Source organism: Manduca sexta, chromosome 28 (genome assembly GCF_014839805.1).
Source record: "Manduca sexta isolate Smith_Timp_Sample1 chromosome 28, JHU_Msex_v1.0, whole genome shotgun sequence".
NCBI lineage: Eukaryota > Metazoa > Arthropoda > Insecta > Lepidoptera > Sphingidae > Manduca > Manduca sexta.
In genome coordinates this window covers 94,179-116,578 of record NC_051142.1, presented here as the reverse complement: position 1 = coordinate 116,578, position 22,400 = coordinate 94,179, and the positions used below count along the sequence as shown (strand labels likewise).

The 22,400-nt window shown below is 38.4% G+C and overlaps 1 protein-coding gene across 7 annotated transcripts in view; it reads left to right on the top strand.

Annotated features, from left to right (window-relative positions):
• The window catches only part of LOC115449653 (spectrin alpha chain), a 39,765-nt gene that overhangs the window by 5,878 nt on the left and 11,487 nt on the right, over positions 1 to 22,400 (top strand). For all 7 annotated transcript variants that reach the window (XM_037444888.1, XM_037444894.1, XM_037444893.1 and 4 more), the window contains exons 2-23: positions 3,167 to 3,260; positions 5,283 to 5,456; positions 6,276 to 6,542; positions 6,779 to 6,967; positions 7,225 to 7,413; positions 7,676 to 7,846; positions 8,283 to 8,450; positions 8,731 to 8,970; positions 9,110 to 9,298; positions 9,594 to 9,702; positions 10,480 to 10,659; positions 10,919 to 11,103; positions 11,301 to 11,453; positions 11,719 to 11,878; positions 12,297 to 12,502; positions 13,005 to 13,232; positions 13,434 to 13,568; positions 19,941 to 20,075; positions 20,369 to 20,494; positions 20,841 to 21,032; positions 21,687 to 21,876; positions 22,176 to 22,386. In XM_037444888.1, the coding sequence (XP_037300785.1) occupies positions 3,186 to 3,260; positions 5,283 to 5,456; positions 6,276 to 6,542; positions 6,779 to 6,967; positions 7,225 to 7,413; positions 7,676 to 7,846; positions 8,283 to 8,450; positions 8,731 to 8,970; positions 9,110 to 9,298; positions 9,594 to 9,702; positions 10,480 to 10,659; positions 10,919 to 11,103; positions 11,301 to 11,453; positions 11,719 to 11,878; positions 12,297 to 12,502; positions 13,005 to 13,232; positions 13,434 to 13,568; positions 19,941 to 20,075; positions 20,369 to 20,494; positions 20,841 to 21,032; positions 21,687 to 21,876; positions 22,176 to 22,386 (3,872 nt within the window). In that variant the 5' untranslated portion in view covers positions 3,167 to 3,185. The remainder of the gene's footprint in view (positions 1 to 3,166; positions 3,261 to 5,282; positions 5,457 to 6,275; positions 6,543 to 6,778; positions 6,968 to 7,224; positions 7,414 to 7,675; positions 7,847 to 8,282; positions 8,451 to 8,730; positions 8,971 to 9,109; positions 9,299 to 9,593; positions 9,703 to 10,479; positions 10,660 to 10,918; positions 11,104 to 11,300; positions 11,454 to 11,718; positions 11,879 to 12,296; positions 12,503 to 13,004; positions 13,233 to 13,433; positions 13,569 to 19,940; positions 20,076 to 20,368; positions 20,495 to 20,840; positions 21,033 to 21,686; positions 21,877 to 22,175; positions 22,387 to 22,400) is intronic.

The following is a 22,400-nucleotide window of genomic DNA, read 5'->3' as shown; positions in this document are numbered from 1 at the left end:
TACATACTTAAGTAAAACTGCATATGGATCTAGACGCGTTTAATTTATACAAGTATAATGGCGCCGAAACCTGCACAGGGATAAAGTAATATGTAAAATTGATGTGAGCGTGTAAACCTAAACTAGCCCAAATAGTAAAGAAGATAGGTATACTAACTACTACTAGTAGTTTTATTCACTAGCTACATAAATTACCAAATCCCTTATATCTAAGGTTCAAAGAGGAGAAAGATATAGGATTCCGTCTCTCGTCACTTGAATTTTCTTAACAGTGCGCACCAGTGAACACAAAACCTTGTTATTTGAAAGTAAGCGTACCTATGCATTATGCAAAAAAATCAGCCAAGTGCGAGTTGGACTCGCGCACTGAGTAATTTGGCGAGTTGTAAACGTTTTGACAACGGGACAGCAAAGTGATTCTATAAGGCTAAGAACTCACGAAGCGGTTTTTACTCGCGCCCGCCGTGGTTGAGAAACGGCTGTTTTATTTCCAAACTCATGACGATCGGAGATCTGTGCGATTTGTAACCGCCGCGGTTCCGATTATGTCCTGCAAACTTGGCGAGCGATTATCGCAAAGCGGGCGGTTACAAGATGGACAGTTAACGGTCAGTTGAGTTCCAGAACGCCATGGACACATATCAGAAACGATCACGATGGAGGAAAATGGCGTCGGATTTCTGTAACCACCCCTCCCCTACCGACTACTGCAGTCGCCCACCTACTAACCACAGAGCGCGCTGGTGCTACCGTGGCCCGCACGATTCTACTAGTTGGCCGCCAATACAGCGGGTACCGCATACAATCGCGTACGCCGCGGGCGTAAAACGAGTTTTGAAATGTGCGTTTAGTCCATTGAAATGTTACAAATTAAGGACCGAATATTGCATTTCTTGGAGGACGCAATTTTATTTTTGGGCCATGTGTGGGGGGTCAATTGAAACTTAACCTCAAGTTTGTGGGGTCGCCACCATTGTCCCCCGGCCGCCATCTTGGAAAAAGGGGTGAAAACTCTTTTTTCGCGATATCTCGGAAACTATACGTCTTACAAAAATTTTGTAAAGCCATAATTTGTAGCAAAATGTTTTGCCTGCAAATATGTTTTTTTTCTCCTTTATCCCCAAATGGTAACTCATACCTTTTCTACCTGCATAACATTCGATAAGTTAAATTTGGTAAGTTCTATGGCAAAGAAAAGAGTTAGGAATAAATAAGTAAAGTTGTACGAATTTAACAAAAATTGTAATAATATATTTACAATAAAAAAATCAAAAATAAGTTAAACATTTTGTTTCGACCGGATTCTCATGAGCATTGACGAACCCGGTAAACTTTGGAGCGCTGTAACAGCGTTTTAAATGAATGAAATAAAAAAAAATATAGGGAACAATTTTCCTCAAAAGATCATTTAAGTTTGAGGTAATTTTTTTGTAAAATGTAAAAAAAAAGTTTTAGAGTAAAAAAGAAAACTTTTATAAACATTTTCTCACAATTTGCTTATAACTTCTTTAATTTTTAATTTAGGGCAAAAAGTTATATAAACATATTTGTAGGCAAAACAATTTGCTACAAATTATGACTTTACAAAATTTATGTAAGACGCATAGTTTCCGAGATATCGCGAAAAAGTGTTTTCACCCCTTTTCCATGATGGCGGCCGGGGGACAAGGGGGGCGACCCCACAAACTTGAGATTAAGCTTCTATTGACCCCCCACACATGTCCTAAAAATAAAATTGGGTCCTCTAAAAAATACAAAGCTCATGTAACATTTCAATGGGCTAATTGTTTTTAGCTTAAGGTTCCATTTTTTTCTTCGCGTAACTGTTGCTCAAGTGTTTAATGAGTAAAAAAAGCAACAACCATAACTACAGACGCATATTATAACATTAGTACATCAATCTTTTAGCTTTTGCTTTAGCCGAAGTTTCAGCGTTGTTGTGTTTCCTTTTCTTGCCTAGAAATAGCTTTACTTCCCATTGTGTCTGAAATATAATAATATAATAATAATTTATAGTAACTACTAAAATGATTGTCACTCATTAAAGAAAAAAATATTTTTCTTACTAAAGTACTAAGATGTGGCAATCACTGTATACACGTGACTATTTTTTCTACGCACAGCAAAGGCCAACTGGAGTCCGGCCGGAGCGACGAGCGATACGTCCTCTCTCTAGAAAGCCTCAAGGCGGACTAATTTGAAACGATTTGCGCGTTGCATTTTATAGTGGTATTTAAAATATTTATAGAAAAATAACAGAACTAATTTTATTGAATTTTTAAATTGCATGTTTTTAAGGAGATGTTCTTCTATTATAGTAATCCAATATTATATTCAATTAAGTAAGATATAGTGATAAAAAAAAATCATTTAAATGACCAATATTTCTGAATTTTTCGAATTCTTTGAATTTTTATTTCTCATGAATTAAACATAAAAAGATATTTTTTCTCTACTAACTTTTTTCTTCAGGATCTTTTTAGTTAGATAAAAATAACATATTGTTATGTTCCTTAGTGGTTTAAGATATTTTGAGCTTCGAAATAGACGTTCGAAGCGCAAATTTGAAAACCTCTGTTCAGTTTTCATTAAATAATTTACAAATACTCAATAAATCTAAAAATGTTCTCTACTAACTTTTTAGACAACAAAATTTTCTATAATAATTACTAATTCATATGTTTTTAAAATAATGTTTTGATGGATATTATGTCCTTCGAAAAGTGCTGTTTTTGAGACATACGGCGCGCGGATGCGTAAACGCTCTTAAGAGTGTGACACTAGTATAGGGTTGACACTGCAGTACGCCTGTCTCTAACACTTTAGGTTCTAAGTTTCATAATTTCCATGTCTAACTCACCAATTTCGAAACAACGGTAAAATATAAGAACGTGTACGAAGCTCAGCTAGCTATGAATACATTGATGGAACCAAATATCTACTGCAATTCTACCCGGATTTGATCAGACCTAATAGAGTAGTAATAATAACGAAATTAAATGTTAAAATCGAGTCTTAAAAAATAAATGCGTTATTTCGGGCAACATGACGGATTAAATTGACCCACAATGAGGTCCTTTATCAACCAGCTTTAGTTTCACAATCGATCGTGTTACACCCTGTATACGTTGAAGTCAATCAAGCGTTAATATAATTCTTGTTGCAGTTGAGTAGACGCATCCACCATGGAGCAGATACCGCCACCCAAGGAGGTGAAGATCCTCGAGACAGCCGAGGATATTCAGGAGCGTCGTGAGGAGGTAACCATTTGTTATTTTTTAAAGACGTTGTAAGTTGGCCAAAGAATTAACTCTTAATTTGACCAGCTTGGATCAAAAACCAGTACGTTGGTATATTGTATTAGTTGGTGTAATATGGTACTCGTGTAGCAGATGTTATTTATCTAACTAAAGTGAAATAGAATCTTTGAACTATGACCTCTGATTGGCAAGGCTAGGGAAGCAGTGAATGTTATGATTTTAAACCGAAAACAATGATGAAAAGATTTTTTAAAAGCAAGAGAAGTATAAATGTAGTGTTTATGGAAACCAAATTGCATCTTCCTATGTTTCCCACTGAAGGCAGAAAAACTGTCCAGAAAAAAAATCACAGCCTTCTGCTCTGTGCGCGTGAAATCTGTAATATGAAAAGTAGCCCATAGCAATAAGAGATAAGAAAGCTATTCTAGAAGCAGGAAAATTTTGCGAATCAGAGCAGTAGTCCAACCTTGCAGAAATCATCCGTGTTGAAACAAACAACCAAGAGCTTTATTACCTTGTAGTATTTTATTTATAGTATACGCACTCATGCCTTTTATCCTCGAAGAGGCAGACAAGGCACAACTGATACACCCACTTTCTGCCGTGCGTATTTCGTCCCATGATGTGATAGGGAGCGGGCCTATTACCATATCATGCACGAATTCTATACTTGTGTTATGAATAGATACACCCAATATCATTTTCCCGACCCGGGGATCGAACCCGAATCCTCAACAGCACAGTCGTACTTTAATACAACTACGCCAACGAGGCAGTGTTTTATATAGCTACTATTTATGATTCTATTTATATACGCTCTTCCATAAGTGTTCGGTAGGTCTGTAAATGCAGGATGTTACATGACCAGCAATCAGTGGCGAAGCTTCCATATGACCCGATTCCTGCCGGCTTCCTTTTATGTAGAATCTAATTATCATTAGAACGATTTTCAAACAGTATTTATGCATATTAGTACCTATATGTTGTGTCGGGATCCATTTCGGAAAATTTTGCCACTGTAAGCAATATAAATTTGTAATGGCAAAAATTTTAAATGCGACGATAGCCTAGTTGGGTGTGGAACGGACTGCCGAGGCGAATGTCCGCAGGTTCAAATCCCAAGGGCACACACCTCTGACTTTTCTAAAAAATCATGTGTGTATTCTTTGTGAATTTATCGTTCGCTTTAACGGTGAAGGAAAACATCGTGAGGAAACCTGCACATCTGAGAAATTCTCCATAGGAATTTCGAAGGTGTGTGAAGTCTACCAATCCGCACTAGGCCAGCGTGGTGGACTAAGGCCTAATCCCTCTCAGTAGTAGAGGAGGCCCGTGCTCAGCAGTGGGCAAGTATATAATACAGGGCCGATATTATTATTATTGTAATGGCAGAAACTAATATACCCAGCACAGCAGGGAGTTTCACATTTACTCGTTACAAAAATTCTTTACGTCTTAATTTGCTTTTGTTAACATGCTATGATTAGCGGCTACAAGTCAAAATGGCCGCGAAGATAAGAATGGACATTATTTTATCCGTAGTCATAGTTTTTCTTTAGAATTTTTGGTTGCCTTTGTCATCCGGATTGCGTATTATCGCTTAAAATATAGCAAGGATTCAGTATGCAGATACGGTGTGAGATGGAATCTATGTATGTTTTTGCATCAGGAATTATTAGAATCTATGGATTTCATTACTTTGTGTGAATGTGTTTCTAAAGTAAAAACAATGTATTGTATTTATAATAAAACGAAATACTTACGTCAATACTTTGACTATTATATTTTTTTATGAACTTATGAAGTATAACTTATTACTATGAAGTACCAAGATGGTTTTCTAGAAATTGCTTCGCGTTTATCTATTTTTATCTTTATATTACCAAACGTTTCGTTTTAACGGTGCGTTGGCAGCTTACTTTGAAAAAGTATTATTCTATTACTTTTGTTATCGTTAGAGTAAATAATTAGAATATCCATGATTTAAAAACAGCTTGAAATGATTTAATGTTTGATCCTTAGGTGTTGAACCGCTATGAAGAGTTCAAGCAGGAGGCTCGCGCCAAGCGTGAGAAGCTCGAGGACTCGCGCCGCTTCCAGTACTTCAAGCGCGACGCTGATGAGCTCGAGTCCTGGATCCAGGAGAAGCTGCAGGCCGCCAGCGATGAGAGCTACAAAGATCCCACCAACTTGCAGGTCAGCGCTTAACGCCATTCAGACTGATGTTCCCTTTCTGTTCTTTCATGTATCCCACTTTACTGTGGAGTTGTGTAAAGAATAAATTATAAATTAGCAGAGATTTAAAAAAGTATTCACTATATTACTAAGCAAGATGTTAGATAGATGAAAGATTTGTATTACCAGCTGAAATAATTTCTACGATATATTTTATTATTTGATGAAAACTACCAAATAGTTAAAAATTCTATTAATTGTCCAAATATATACTATAGCTATTTAGATATTATCTCTGTTGACGACACAAAAGAAGCAACAGTAGTTTACTGAGTTACGTATATGCGTTCATAATGTAATTTTCATAACTTAGATTACTCATAGTCGCTAAGCGATGATGGCATCAGTTGTTTTTATAATGAGACAACATTATAAATAGTTTATAAGTGTTTTATTTTATCGTGTATTATAAATTTGAGTCGTTTTTATGCTTTACGAGTAAATTTGTACCTTAATGAACATGTTTTAAGATAACTTTTTTATTGGTTGTTTATCGATGGTACTGAAATTTAGGCTCGAACATAGATCAAAATCATTTTTAAATATTTCGAATTCTGATCTTGTATGATTTTTTTATTTCAGAATCCACTAAAAATATCCTGTGGCATTCAATCAATATATATCGCACTGATAATGTTATTATTATGATCTTTAAATTTTGATATTTTTACTTTGACATAGCCAATAACTATTATCAATTAATTTGGCGACAAATCATCCGCTTACGAAGTTACTAAAAAAACTCGAAACTTTTTACTGATTAATTTGTGTTAATCATAGGCCAAGATCCAAAAACACCAAGCCTTCGAAGCGGAAGTGGCGGCGCACTCCAACGCCATCGTAGTCCTGGACAACACCGGCAGCGAGATGATCTCCGCGGGACACTTCGCGTCGGAGACCATCCGCCGCCGGCTGGAGGAGCTGCACCGACTGTGGGAGCTGCTGCTGTCGCGGCTCGCCGAGAAGGGCATGAAGCTGCAGCAGGCGCTCGTGCTGGTGCAGTTCTTGCGTCACTGCGATGAAGTTATGTTCTGGATTCATGATAAGGTCAGTGAGTTTATAGTTTTTCAGGGTTATATATAATTATTTTTTTCAAATGTTTTATGACAACAACCTTCACAGATCAATTTATATGAACCTGAGTATGTTTGTAATAGGGTTAAAATTGATCAAAATAAGTTTCTTTTTAAATTATGATTTTATTTTACTGAAGAATATGTAATATCTTAACTTTTTAAAAGTCATTTAGATATATGCATACTATTTTTTATTTATGTACACAGGAAACGTTCGTGTGCGCGGACGAGTTCGGCTCGGACCTGGAGCACGTGGAAGTGCTGCAGCGCAAGTTCGACGAGTTCCAGAAGGACATGGCCGCGCAGGAGTACCGCGTCACCGAGGTCAACCAGCTCGCCGAGCGGCTCGTGCTCGAGGGACATCCAGAGCGCGAGACAATCGTCAAGAGGAAGGATGTGAGTATACAATTTCCCTTGCAGACTTGTGTTGTAAGTTGATTATTGCGCGTATATGATCGTGAAAGTGCATATATAATATGTGGGGCGAACTAATTGTTCTATTTTACTTGGTTTGCTTATGTAGTGATATAAAAAGCATAACTCCAAGTGGAGCAGAATGCTATAGTAACTTTACATATTTGCCACGGTATCCTGCAGAACTCTAGCACAAATGTGTCTTAGAAATAACTTAATACTTATTTAATATCAAACAGGAGCTGAACGAGGCGTGGCAGCGTCTCCGTCAGATGGCGCTGATGCGTCAGGAGCGTCTGTTCGGCGCGCACGAGATCCAGCGGTTCAACCGCGACGCGGACGAGACCATCGCCTGGATCTCCGAGAAGGACGTCGTGCTCGGCTCCGACGACTACGGACGCGACCTCGCCACCGTACAGACCCTGCAGGTATGGAGAGGTGGTTCTTACGAGAGATTTGTATTAAATTTGTTTGTGATGATTTATTCATTTTCGGTTCACAAATATAATTTTATTAACCAGTGCTCTCTAAGGAATAATTTCAAAGCAAAAAGAGATTTTATTTATTAGTCGAACTTGGATATTTTTTCTGGTGTTACTATATCTAAAGTTATAATGGAACTACTTTCAATGGTCAATTCGACAGCAAGGTTAAACAATATAAGTTAACGTTAAAACGTTTTTCTCACAGCGCAAGCACGAGGGTGTGGAGCGTGACCTGGCGGCGCTGGAGGACAAGGTGTCGACCCTGGACGGCGAGGCGGCGCGCCTGGCCGCCATCCACGCCGATCACGCGCCCGCCATACATGCCAAGCGCGACGAGATCACCAACGCCTGGCAGAAGCTCGTGCACAAGGCCAAGGTAAGGCGATACGAAATCCATACAGGATTATTTGAGATGTCCAGTCCAGTCAGTAGGAATCAGTAATTTTCTAAAAGGAAGGAAGGAAGGTAGGAGTTTATGATAAGTGATCATTGTTGGTCATGACCCACAAATCAATGCAATTCTTTAGGCAGATTCAGTGTTATGGTCTCTGTCATTAGATATACGCAACGCAACTAAGTTATTTATACCTGTTATATATATGACTGCCATGTTTAGATCTGTCAGAATAAAGATATCAGTATGTTTATAACTGTCAACAAGTTTGCATGAAATAATTACATATTTAACAATACCCTACCCAATTGAAACTGTTTTGAATTGAAAATTTTGTTGATAAAGTTACAAACAGTTACTATATGATTTTTTTAAATGTATTTTACGAAGCGTGTCAGTAACGTATATCCATTTGCAGGAGCGCCGTTCGGAACTAGAGAACTCCAGCGCACTGCACCGGTTCCTGGCCGACTACCGCGACCTGGTGTCGTGGATGAGCGACATCCGCGCGCTCATCGCAGCCGACGACCTCGCCAAGGACGTGCCCGGGGCTGAGGCGCTGCTCGAGAGACACCAAGAGCATAAGGTAACCATGGCTCTTGACACTATCGTGGACAGTTCAGTATACCTGTACTTAATGTTTAGGTGATTGAATCCTATGAATAGTATTTAAGTTAATATATCATTGTTTAACAAAATTCAATAATTCTAATGCTCGTACATTCGTAGACGTGTATTCGTACAAGTCCATCGTCGTAACTCGTAAGTTCTAAATAGGCAGACGATTTGTGACCCTAAAAAGAATACTTAAAAATACAGTTTTTTTTTTTAAAAGAGTTTAGTAAAGCAATGTTTGTTGTGTACAGGGCGAGATGGACGCGCGTTCGGACGTGATCCGGTCGTGCGCGGCGGCGGGGCAGGCGCTGGTGGCGAGCGGCCACCGCGCCTCCGCCGAGGTGTCGGCCGCGCTCGACGCGCTGCAGCGCGACACCGACGCGCTGCACCAGCTCTGGGACCAGCGCCGCGTGCTCTACCTGCAGTGCATGGACCTGCAGCTCTTCTACCGCGACACCGAGCAGGCCGACGCATGGATGCACAAGCAGGAGGTAATGTATTATGCTGGATATAATATTCATACCTAAAACAGCTAATCATTTTAATGAAGAGTGATATCGCGTCTAAACCTATGAAGCAAAATGATAAACCATATTAAATTAATAAAATAAACCGATTACTGTTCCATAGGCTTTCCTCGCCAACGAGGATGTGGGCGACTCTCTCGACTCCGTAGAGGCGTTGTTGAAGAAACACGAAGACTTCGAGAAGTCGCTCGCCGCGCAAGAAGAGAAGATCAAGGCGCTAGACGAGTTCGCCACTAAGCTCATCGAGGGACAGCACTACGCCGCCGACGATGTCGCGCAGAGACGTGAAATGGTAAGCTGATTATTGTGTTACAAGTAATAGTGAATTTAAAAAAAAAAATAATATTATATCACCCTTATTGTAGTCTTAGTATAAAAGGTGATATAATATTAATATTTATTTAAATCGTATCTTATTTAGCCTGTTTGAAATTGTATTAAGAAAACCCTACTATGTAAGATTAAAACAATAGCAGTCGCTAGTAAAGGCATTAAAATAAGAATTAAACTCTCTAATGCTTTATTTGTTTTACGATATAATTATATCTATCTCTATAGTATAACATAATATATATTTTTTGTGATAGTTACTGGAACGCCGCGCTGCCCTGCTCGAGAAATCCAACCAACGCCGCGCTCTCCTTGAAGACGCCTACAAGTACCAACAATACGAACGTGACTGCGACGAGACCAAGGGTCAGTAAAATTATAAAAAAATTCATTAGCTGTTGTTACAAGTGTAGTCAACCAATCAGTCATTGACTGTGGCAAAGGCACTCTCTTGATAAACTTCAAGCTGTTAACAGCTCTACACTATTTACAAGTTTAAACAACAAATTATACAAAGTGTTCCACAGTAAGTTTTTATAGACTTAAAACTTTGCATATTGCATTCTTTGAAGCCGCCATAGTGTTATAACGTGGCGGTAAATCAGAATGCTAGAGAAACGCAATCCCGCGCGACCCGCTGCGGCACTCTTGCGCAGTGGGACGAACGAGACTGCTACATTACAATACTTCCATTTATGTTAATTATAGCAAAACTGATCGCTGTTATTGCTTGTGCTTCTTTTTACTTCTAATTAGCTCAAGGCAGTGGCATAGCTAGGTAAGCAAGGGGCCAAATGTAAAAACTAAAATGTGCTGCCTCGCTCTGCGTGTAACAATGAGGAGTGGAAACAAAATATTAAAGGTTAATTAATCATGGTTCAGGATGCACTGCACCATCTATGGCTACACTAGCTATGTCCCTGGCTCATGGTTAATTTAGTGATTCAAAGTTCTGTTTGTGAGCAGTCTAGTTGTTTACTATGTATAAATATTATAATGCACTAATTTCTTCTTCTTTTAGTTGATATCCACAAACAGAGCTCTGATAGCTAAAAACAAAACATTGTACTAGTTATCTTATTTTATATATCACTTTGCCCATTAACCACAATTTTTCACACTATCTAACATGGATTCCACCAGGCTGGATAAACGAGAAACTGAAGTTCGCGACGGACGACTCGTATTTGGATCCGACCAACCTGAACGGCAAGGTGCAAAAACACCAGAACTTCGAGCAGGAGCTGCAGGCGAACAAGCCGCGCGTGGACGAGATCACCACCGTCGGTAACAGGCTGCTGCAGGCCGAACACTTCGCTAAACGTGAGTACCGCTTCTTACTTCTTTCACTTGCATCTTCCCCTTTTCAGTGTGGGGACGGAAGAACGATTTTTTTCTGTCATTTTGCAGAGACTATGTAGTGTATGTAGGTGAGATTTTCCAGAGACCCACAAATAAAACTCATTGTTATAAACTTTTTCAAAAAATATTGATAGCACAAACACAAATCCTCTACAGTGGTGGTTTATCTAGTGTTCACTTAATATGAAGCTTTGTCTACTACCTGTTGATATATCTTTAGCGCAAATCGACGCACGCCTGACCGAGCTGGCCGGTCTATGGGAGAAGCTCGTGTTAGCCTCGGAGCTGAAGGGCAGCAACCTTCAGGAGGCTGCTCAGCAGCAGCAATTCAACCGCGCCGTTGAGGATATCGAGTTGTGGCTCTCCGAAGTCGAGGGTCAGCTGCTCAGCGAGGATTATGGCAAGGTGAGAAAGTCATTTAAATTTGAACATACAATATTATTTATACGCACAAAGTGTATTTCATAATTTTAGATCTTAGGGTTTTTAATTCGACAGTCCAAATATGAATAATACATTTTTGCTTGGATTTATAAGGCACATATTATGTTACTGCGTCGTCTGGTGTATCCCAGCAGTTACAATGTATTCCCCGGTCGCAGGACCTGACGAGCGTGCAGAACCTGCAGAAGAAGCACGCGCTGCTGGAGGCGGACGTGAGCTCGCACGCCGAGCGCATCGACGCCATCCGCACGCAGGCCGAGCAGTTCATCGAGCGCGACCACTTCGACGCAGACAACATCAAGGCCAAGCGGGTACGTATACTGTCTAGATTGCGTTGCAGCCAAATGATGATATGGTGTAAAATTGGCGTGCATGTCGAATAATGAAATTGAGTTTTAATATACTCAAAAGAAACTTGAATTCCGATATTCATAAATCTTACTGCAGTAACAGTGCGTATTACGTTGTACGTAAATGTGATGTACGGAATGAAACTTGATGGTCAACGGTTTAGCTTAAAATAAATGTGAAAGTATTAGTAAATATTCGAGATATTTTATTTTTTTGTCAAACCAGGATGCTCTGGTGGCCCGATACGCCGCGCTGGACAAACCGATGGCGATCCGCAAGCGACGCTTGCTGGATTCACTGCAGGCGCAGCAGCTGTTCCGCGATCTGGACGACGAAGCCGCCTGGATCCGCGAGAAAGAGCCTATCATCGCCTCCACCAATAGAGGTAAGTCAAGGATTGATTTTAAACTCCTATTAAAAGATCAAACATTAAATTGGCAAGTTTTTTTTTTTGTTTTTAAAAGTTTTTAATCCCAGGTTTATAATATCATCTGTTTTTTTTTTTTCACAATTATATTATTGTACTTACTGTTTGTTTTAAGTTTTGGTCAAACAGCGTATGGGGCAGGATGTGAAAAGTTGTAGAGTACTAGTTTATATAGGTTATGTCACATAGCCATCGTACCCGACGTTTGAAATCTCATAGAGTCAAAGGCCAGCGTCGCGTCGCAGCCACGCCCCGTGCGCTGTTTGATGAAAGCTTAACACCATAATGTAGTCGCACATCATTGTGTACTTTTAGTAGTGACACAAGCTCCTCCTAAAACTCTGACATACTTATTAAGACTCATATGTCGTGCCAGGCCGTGACCTGATCGGCGTGCAGAACCTGATGAAGAAGCACCAGGCGGTGATGGGTGAGATGGCGCAGCACGAGGCGCGCGTGGAGGCGGTGCGTGCGGCCGGCGCCGCGCTGCGGGACGCCGGACACTTCGCCGCCGACGACATCGCCACGCGCCTGCAGCAACTGCACAACCAGTGGACGCAGCTGCAGGAGAAGGCGCTGCAGGTAAACACACTACTTGTGTAGTACTGGTACTCTGTACTACGTAGTATTCGGATGTTGATATAAAATGATATTGCAGTATTTGCTATCTGAAATTAACCCGTGTGTCCGCTCTTGGCTTGCCGGTGAGCCCGACAGCCACATGACATTACGCGTGACATTACGCATGTCAGGGAAAAACAACCTTATTATGTAGTATATAAGGTTATATTCCCGCGACACACGTAAATGTCAATGTCACATTGAGAGGACCCAAGAAGAGTTAATAGACGTATGAAATAGAGGTGTATCAAGTACTTCTCGTCTCATTAGGTTACTGTAGTTATAATCTTTATCAGAGTTATAAATGTAAAATATGAAAAAAAAAATTGGTCCTTCAAGCCGGATCAACGTGTTTAGATAAATAATTTCATTGAAAATCTCAGTTTTTATATGATTACTATAATTGATATTCGATATTATAATGGATATGTACTATCAGCATTAACCATTTTCCCCCCAACAGCGCAAACAAGACCTGGAAGACTCGCTGCAAGCTCAGCAATACTTCGCGGACGCCAACGAGGCCGAATCATGGATGCGCGAGAAGGAACCCATGGCGAACACACAAGACTACGGCAAGGACGAGGACTCCTCCGAAGCTCTGCTCAAGAAGCACGAGGCGCTGCTGTCTGATCTGGAGGCGTTCGGAAACACCATCAAGTCGCTCAGGGAGCAGGCTAACGCTTGCAGGGTGAGTTTGTTAGTAGAAGGAATTGGAATGTTGCTGTCAATAGGGTTGTCAATGTAGTAGAAATATGAAAATAAATTATTTGAAAAAAAGATCTATAATATAAAATTTTAAGTGAAATAAAAATATGAATATTATTATCTTGGTAATCTACCAGCTTCCCTATGGTGTACTTCGATGTCTAAAGTACACGTTTTTCCATAGCAACAAGAATCTCCAGTGGTGGACGTGTCAGGCAAGGAGTGCGTGGTCGCTCTGTACGACTACGCTGAGAAGTCGCCGCGCGAGGTGTCTATGAAGAGAGGTGACGTCCTCACTCTCCTCAACTCTAACAACAAGGTATGTTTTGCACACAATAGATGCCATTGATGTTTTGTTAGATTCAATATAATATTAACGCGCGACCTATGAGACGATGTTAGTGTTTTTTCAGTGAGTATTCATTGCTCTTCGTAATAAAGGACTTAGGGTCCATTGAATATCGGAGGTTGAAGCATCAGCCTCATAAGCAGGTCAATGTTGATACCTAAAATACATCTTATGATTTCTAATCTAAAGTACGTAATCTCAAGTGCTTCGAATCATCAGTCACTAGGGCTTTTTATTATTTCTGATTCATTTAACGAAAAAGGGTATCGAAAGTAGAAAGTATATGTAGTTTTAAACATATTATCGCGTGCTTAATAATTGTCGTTACTGAAAATGTCACATCAACTTGATATCAATACTGTCTGAATGTGAAGTGCGTATCCATCAGAAAAGTATAAATGGTTATTCCTAGCAGTCACGTGGATATTGACAGATGTGTTTGGCGCATGCGCGTTCGTCACTACAGACAAGAGACGATGTATAGGGCGCACATTCGTTTTGTCACTTTGTACAGTGTTTACAAACATGTGTAACACGAATAATCCCTCCTTCCTATAACTTGGGGTCCTTCAAACGGAGTGTGAAGAAGCAATTATGCAGGCCAGCATGACTGTGCCGATCGTCCGGGGATGCTTGTATTTTTGGTCGGTTGGCACAATAGGGTACCGGACTCATTTTCGTTCTTTACTTTTATCAAATATTTACATAATATAAATTATAACACGGAAGGAATTTTTAAAATCCGGTAAAAAATCAACAAGTTATAAGTCTTTGAATTTCGGTGGAAGGGGTAATTAACAAGAAACAGAAAAGAGACGAAATATCCACATGTGACGTCATCGGGAATTACGACGCGTGCGAAAGAAAGAGATGAAGCGATATCCCCACATCGCGCCCACTTCTGCACATTACAATATTTTAAATATGAATTACTCGCTCATTTTTTAACCAATTTTTATGCAGTTTTCGCAGGAGTACTTCTTTTTCATATTTTTAACCATTATATATAGAATAATGGACAAAATCAAGCATAGGCCGGTCCCCTATTTTTGGGTTTCACGTCGCTTAACATCAGGTGCAGTGAAGCTACTTCGCCGCGCCACAATAAAATTTAAAAAAAAGAACAGTCCATTTCGTAATGTACCTTACTAATTACTCGCACTCTTAATAAAACAATCATCCATTACAAAATTAACAATTTGTGGCAGTCGTCGGAAAACTAATTATTGTTTGCTACCTTTTCTTTTTGAAGGTGCTATAAAATTGAGCTTATTAAAGATGGATAAAAAATTAAACCTATAGCATGAAAATAAAAGGGAAAAAATTAAAAGGTCGCTAACAGAAATTGGTTGTTTGACGATTTCCACAAATTGGCAATTTTACAATGGGTCATTATTTTATTAAGAGTGCGTAATGTTAATAACTAGACAGTCTATAGTGTATAATGTTGCCGTCCAATTGGGGGCAAACGATGTGACGACATTAGAGCGCGTCCTTGCGCATTTGTTCTACAATAATAATTCCTAACCAAATACCGTGTTGGAAACGGACATTTATCTTTCTCATTATCTATGTTTATTAAAATAATTGTGACCGCGGTTTAGATAACAGTTAAAATTAAAGTTTTATGATAGATATTTTGATTTGATGTACAGACTTTAGTAATGACTGTATTACCCTTGTTCATGAAAAGTATCGCAGGTATACGCTAATTGAAAAATATATCATCTAGATACTACAGTTACAGCCAGACAGTCTTGGGTACCACAAACATGTCTTGTAATTATAAGTCGTCATTCGTAAACTATCTAATTTTATTACCGGTTGATTGTCTATTTACAACCCACACTACGTCCGATACGAATGTCCGCATGTTCAAATCCTAAGGGCACGTTCCTGTGCCTTTTGTAAAGTTATATGAATGTTGTGAATACTGAAGGAGAACAACATAAAAAACTTGAATACCTGAGAAGTTTTATATAAAAATTTTGAGGGTATAAAAAGTCTGCCAAAGTCTGGTGGAATAAGGCGTAACTCCTCTAGCGAAGCCTGTGCCTAGCAGTGAGACAGTATAGAATACATGGATGATATTATATATGTTACAGTTAATACATAAATTTAAAAAACTAATCACAGCGCAATCGAAAGATTAATACGTTATCAATAAATGCAAGCGATAATGCGTACTTGACATTCAATTAGAGTTACACAATACGTGGCGGCGCAGTACGGTAATGCTATTCACAGTTTTCTATTTGTTAAACGTGAGTTGCTGTAACATTACTTTATATACAATGACAGTTTGGTGGAAGGGTTTACTGCGTTAATACTAAAAGAAAAATGCTGAATAAAAAAATATAAGTGTTTTTGTTTAGTAAATAATTTAGGCCCCGCCTCCTTAAACAACTATAGGTATGTATAACAAAAATATGGCCGCAGAAGATAAGTATGTTTGTTGTTCTTATGAGTAAAATCGTAAGTTAGGCTTGTTACTTATATCATTAAGTAGGTATATTTATAGATGTCCAGGTATTTATTTGTAATTATCCAATTCGCTTCTGTTTAGTTTCTGTTTGGCTTAACCGTTTTTGTTTATCCAGACATAGTGATGCGCACTTGCATCTGAAAAGTACTGTGCTATTCAAATATAATGTTAAATAGATCAATGAAAAAGGTTGCATTCTTTAACTAAACTTACACTGGCTGACTATAAACTCTTTGGCACAGGCGCGATGGCGAGTATTTTAGTAAGGTAATAATTATATTGGATACTATTACATAGCTGGTTTTAAATAAAAATTGTCAAACCTTGAAAGCTATCCTACGAAAAAGTTAAAGTTCGTATACACAAATAAAATATTTTATATTAAAACTTTTACACGACAGTCTGTGTATCGACGCGCGTGTCGTCTATATTACTGAAACGTAATGACCTCGCACTAATATGATACAGTTCATGGCTCATTTGTTTCTTTAAATATCGATTTAGACATCCTTTTTCGTTGTTTTTATGTTTCTTCATTGGTTCTCGATTAATTTTAAATTTTTATGAGTATAATTCATAATCGTTTACAATCTAGGGAATCTTCGACAGTAATGGAATATTAATATCTGAAAATAAATGCTGGGTTTCATATTATAATTTCATATGTGGCGTACGACCACAACCTTGAGATTTTAACTGCGGCACACGATCCGCTTCAGTAAGCTCCCATTGTCTTATAAATGGACATAAATATTAAACAGCGGATGTTTTTCTCACAAGAAGGCAATACATCTTATATGGTTTAAAATTCTAAACATTTGAATGGGTCGGGAGCGGCCCGCGTCACGGCGAACGCAACGTTTATTCACGCTCCGTTGTTATCTGCCGCGAACTGGCTAGTGTTTATGTAACTTCAGTAATTCGCTACTCAGTACACGCCGCGCTGATATGGCGAACAAACATTGTTATACGTAGTAAAAAAAAAATTAAAATAGATTTCGTACTGGCAGCTTAATAGTTAAATGAAAAAAAGGCAAACTAAATAAAAAAAGAAAATATTTTAATCCTGGCAGTTTGGTGTTTTAAAAATCAACAAAAACAGGTCTATAACAATAACATTAAAATCTTTTTGGTATTTAGTTAACGTAGTGGTTATATTATCTTTGGTGTTTAGTAAATTACTATAGTGCGCGTTACATAGCGGCGTTTTGTACAATGTATGAAAATCGAACTCGAATGTGAAACACGATGTAGTGTTGTATTTTAGTGAAACCGTCTGTGATAGAGTCGTGATACTAGTGTAGAGATGATAGTTTTATGTTGGCTCATCGCGTTGCTCCTAGAGAACTCTGTTAGGAATAATAAGAGAAAAAAAATCCCGAGTAAGTTTTATGAACCTAAATGCTATGTAGTGCTAACTCTTCATAAAATGTGTTATCTTCCTCTTCACTTAAGTCTATTTTAAATAATTTAAAAAATTAATGTTTAGACAATTTTACACTGACATCAATATAGCGTATTGTTAACCAATTCTTTTGTCTTTTCTACTATTATTACGTAAAATAAATACTATAAAAAAATTATATTACTTAACTTTTTCAATTAATATTTATTTAACACCCTCTTGTGTGTTAGTTTTTTTTATACTATTATTAGAAAAGAACAAAATATCTACGTATCTACTATAAAAAAATAATGATACTAAATTCTTTTAGTTAATACTTGTACGAAACACCATTTAAAATATTCTTCAATACAAATAGCACGCGATAAAATTGTATAGATGTGTTATACTTATTTACCCAACACAAAAGCATGTGTGACGTGATACTTGCATGAATTATGAGGGGGCTTATGTCGCAGCGTCATTATCTTGTTAACGATAAGGTAGTCACGAAATATAATCTGCGCTTCAAACTGGATTTAGGGGCTGGTTTCTGACTTTTCTAGAGGCGTTTTTTGCTGTAAAATGAAATAAATTGTACCTACATAACTTGCTTGCCTTGCAAAAATATTAGCAGAAACGTCAAATCTTGATAAATACAAATACTTGCTCAACTCTACTACCTCTAAATACTTTCACACGGACATATCAAAAGTAACCTACATTTGAATAATAATTCGCGCTACAAGGTTTAGCAATATACTTCATATCGCTGATGATGATAATATATGACAATTTCTGAGTATGCCATACTTTGTAAAGTAAAATATATTGACAAAAAATATATTATGCCCATATGTAAAGTCTACTGCAATATTCATTAGCGAGTAATGCACCGCTAATATTTAATTGATGACTGACGCACACGCATTGTCCAGGATATCCTTAGGGACTTCTTTGGACCTATGTGTCTCACATATTTCCGCACCCAGTCCCGGCACGAACGGACCTATATGGATATCCGGGAAATAGTGCGTCTTAGATCGTAAACGCAATCTCACGATTCTTTAGAACGGCAGTTAGAGTAGAACATTCTAGAACTATTATTTCCATTGATTGTTCATGTGAAAAATATTCCTATTTTTTTGACTGGGATTAAGCGTGTTAGTTATTGTTTTCAGAGGCTAAATACCCACGGAAAACGAAGATACCGAATAGTTATAGTTTGATTTACAGATTTTCAAAAGGTTATTAATCGCCTTTTTCAATAAACTATTCCAAATCTCTCCATCGCAATGGACCAATTATGACAATGTATTTTTTTTACATAATTATGGATGAATAATGTTTAAATTATTCACGGGATCGGATAGAAGATAAAGATTAGAATCGTTTACTCAAAACGGCAGTTAATCGATTAAAATAATTCTATTTAGTGCAGATACGTATAAATTGTAAAATTATGGCACGAATAAGATTGAAGTGTTTAGTCTGCCGTGTTGAAGGGTAACGCGTACATTTATTTTGTTAACGTGAAAATAAACATTCCCAGAACAGAAATGCTTGGAGAAGTTCACGTTTAAAAGAATAAATGATTTTTTTTATCACAGAAAATGATATTAAAGTTATGTAATATTTAAATAAATAACGCCTACAAGGGAGAAAAAAATAGTTTTTTGTTACATCGCGGAATTAATAACATATTTTAGCAGCTATAATATAGGCAATTTAATTTACCCAATACAAAAATATCCTGTCGTAATGGGAAGAGACATTGCGACTGCGAGAAAGTGAAAATTATTTTAATTTCTAGACACGTGCTACTAATTTAGTATGTGTAACATATCTGTAATAAAATACAATAAACTCGTGAGCTTTCTAAAAGTCTCGCTACATACATAACCTTGAAAATATACAACCTCCTTTTGTAATTAGGTTAAAAAATAATACATAATTAGTAATTCATTGAAGTAAATGAATTTACAAGCATTAAATGTAAATGAAATTAGGTACTAATAAGCATGAAGCTTATAATGCCACTCATCTCGCCGTGGCAGATTATCTTCAGGGTCGCTATCATGCAGAATCACTGAATTAAGATAACATTGTTTGTTATTTATTTACTCAAAGAGAAAATAGCTTTATATTGAAATATTAAAATCCCGCATACCATAAACACTTCCTACAACTATGCTCCTATATTAACAATTACTTATTCATGAATACTTCCTTTTCTTCCTAAATTAAACATTGGTGCCAAAAAGTACTATTTTCATGTATTTCCGCATTGTCTACAGATTTAAAAATTCAATGAGCTCAGGACAATAATACAAACCTGAAATGGCAAAACGAAAAAACTACGTAGTTTTTTTTGTGTTTAATAGGATTAGGAAAACATACGTGAAATAAATAAGTTTTGCATATTATCATGTTCATGTTATAAGAACTTACTTGAATGGTTTCCTTGTCCCAGGACTGGTGGAAGGTGGAGGTGAACGACCGCCAAGGCTTCGTGCCGGCCGCCTACGTGAAGAAAATCGACGCTGGACTTTCCTCCTCGCAGCAGAACCTCGCCGACTCCAGCTCCATCGCCGCCAGGCAGAACCAGGTGGGTTCACTATCTTATATGGAAATATTTGATTATAATATCACAGTTTTCGTTAAAACCGCTCCAAAATAATAATGTTTTCTTTTCTTCCAAGTATAATATACTTGAAAAAAAAATGTTTAAGTATTCTGTTAACATTTAAGGTTGCAGTCTGTTATCCCTTCAAGCGTCACAGACATTAGTGAGTCGTTGCTCATCATGTTATGTGATGCGTGACGTGCTAGTCTAAACTCTATACTAATAAGCTTAGACTAAAGTGACATATATATTCTGAGCCATATGTTTCTTCACAGATCGAGGCGCAATATGACAACCTGCTGGGTCTCGCGCGCGAGCGTCAGAACAAGCTCAATGAGACGGTCAAGGCGTACGTGCTCGTGCGCGAGGCTGCGGAGCTCGCCACGTGGATCAAGGACAAGGTACCAGCTACTAAATAGTAAACAGCTTAATGTTTCGTGATAATGTTATTTAAACTATTACAGCTATATCAATGGCTCCTCAACATGTTAAGATGGGCTAAGGTCCTGAAGAGAGGAGCTTAAAACTATTCCAGTTATTAAATCTTTAAAAACTAATGTGTTATTATTTATGAATCATAAATTGTATGAAATGCAATTTCCTAATGTATGTAATTTTGGGTGTAACTCTGTAGTCTATGTAAATATTTATAGAGTACACTGTACAGTGTAGATATGATTGACTTAATTAAGAAGGCGGGAGTAACTAACAGGAATTACCAAACATCAATGATTCATTTCCTTGCAGGAGATGCACGCTCAGGTGCAGGACGTGGGCGAGGACCTGGAACAGGTGGAGGTGATGCAGAAGAAGTTCGACGACTTCCAGAACGACCTGCGCGCCAACGAGGTGCGCCTCGCCGAGATGAACGAGATCGCCGTGCAGCTCATGACCGTCGGACAGACGGAAGCCGCGCTCAAGATCAAGACGCAGATGCAGGTACAAATACTGTACATGTCTACAGTGAGAAATTTCTTTGTATTCCTCAATCGTGAGCAATATCGGACAGGTAGCTGGTTATGCAGTTACTTTTTTCATACATGCAATGGATACCTTAAAGTTAAAACATGTTGTTACCCTACTATAATAACAGAACATAGTAATATCAAAACATCTGTCTAACGATTCACTGTTATGAAATCAATTGTAGTAATAAAGCTGACATGTTCCATTTGTTGCTGAGAATGTACTAACAAGCTTTTGTAATATTATTATCACTAATATTATAATCATGTTGATGATCATCTCATGCATGTTTATTGAATTTTGATTAGACCTTCATGATTTGTATATTGACAGATCTGTAGCAAATATGACAATATTTTGTTTATTATTTAGTGTGCATCCGTAAATTAAAAATATACATGATGCTGATAGTTCAGCTAGTAGTATTTAAAATCGCCAGACTTCATGCAAATCGTATTAGAGTACTAGACGAGACCGCAGTTACGTTCCAGTTTAAAGAAAGAGCAGGATATCGGACGGTTATGCTCTAGTTCACACGTCAAACACCGCGTGAGACTCTTCTTCAACATTGTATCTGTACAATACATTACTAAAACAAATTAACAACATCGTTCTTCCCTTCCGCAGGAGTTGAACTCGAAATGGACATCCCTGCAGCAACTAACAGCGGAGCGCGCCGCGCAGCTCGGCTCCGCGCACGAGGTGCAGCGCTTCCACCGCGACGTCGACGAGACCAAGGACTGGATCGCGGAGAAGGAGGCCGCGCTCGCCACCGACGACCTCGGCAAGGACCTGCGCTCCGTGCAGACGCTGCAGCGTTAGTATAGTAATTAACTAGACCGGTGTGACTATAGGACAATGCAGGGGGAAACTAAATCAATATTATAAATAATAATAGTAATAACAAACTATATAGTAACCACGCAGAAATTCCTGATTGTGGTGGTTGGCCAAGTAATACAGATACCTAAGTAAATTTATGTAGAAATCATATGGGAAAAGTTTGCCGATTCCTACGCATTTTGACAATATGCTATTAATCTAAGGAATATATCTCCGGCACTAGTTCGTAATAGCTGATATTTTCCTAAAGTTGGGTCTATTCCTCCCCCACAGGTAAGCACGAAGGCCTGGAGCGCGATCTAGCCGCACTAGGCGACAAGATCCGGCAGCTGGACGACACCGCCAACCGCCTCATGTCGACGCACGGCGACTCCGCCGACGCCACCTACAGCAAGCAACGCGAGATCAACGAGGCCTGGCAACAACTGCAGGCGCGAGCCAACGCGCGCAAGGAGAAACTACTCGACTCCTACGACTTGCAGAGGTACGACGGCAATA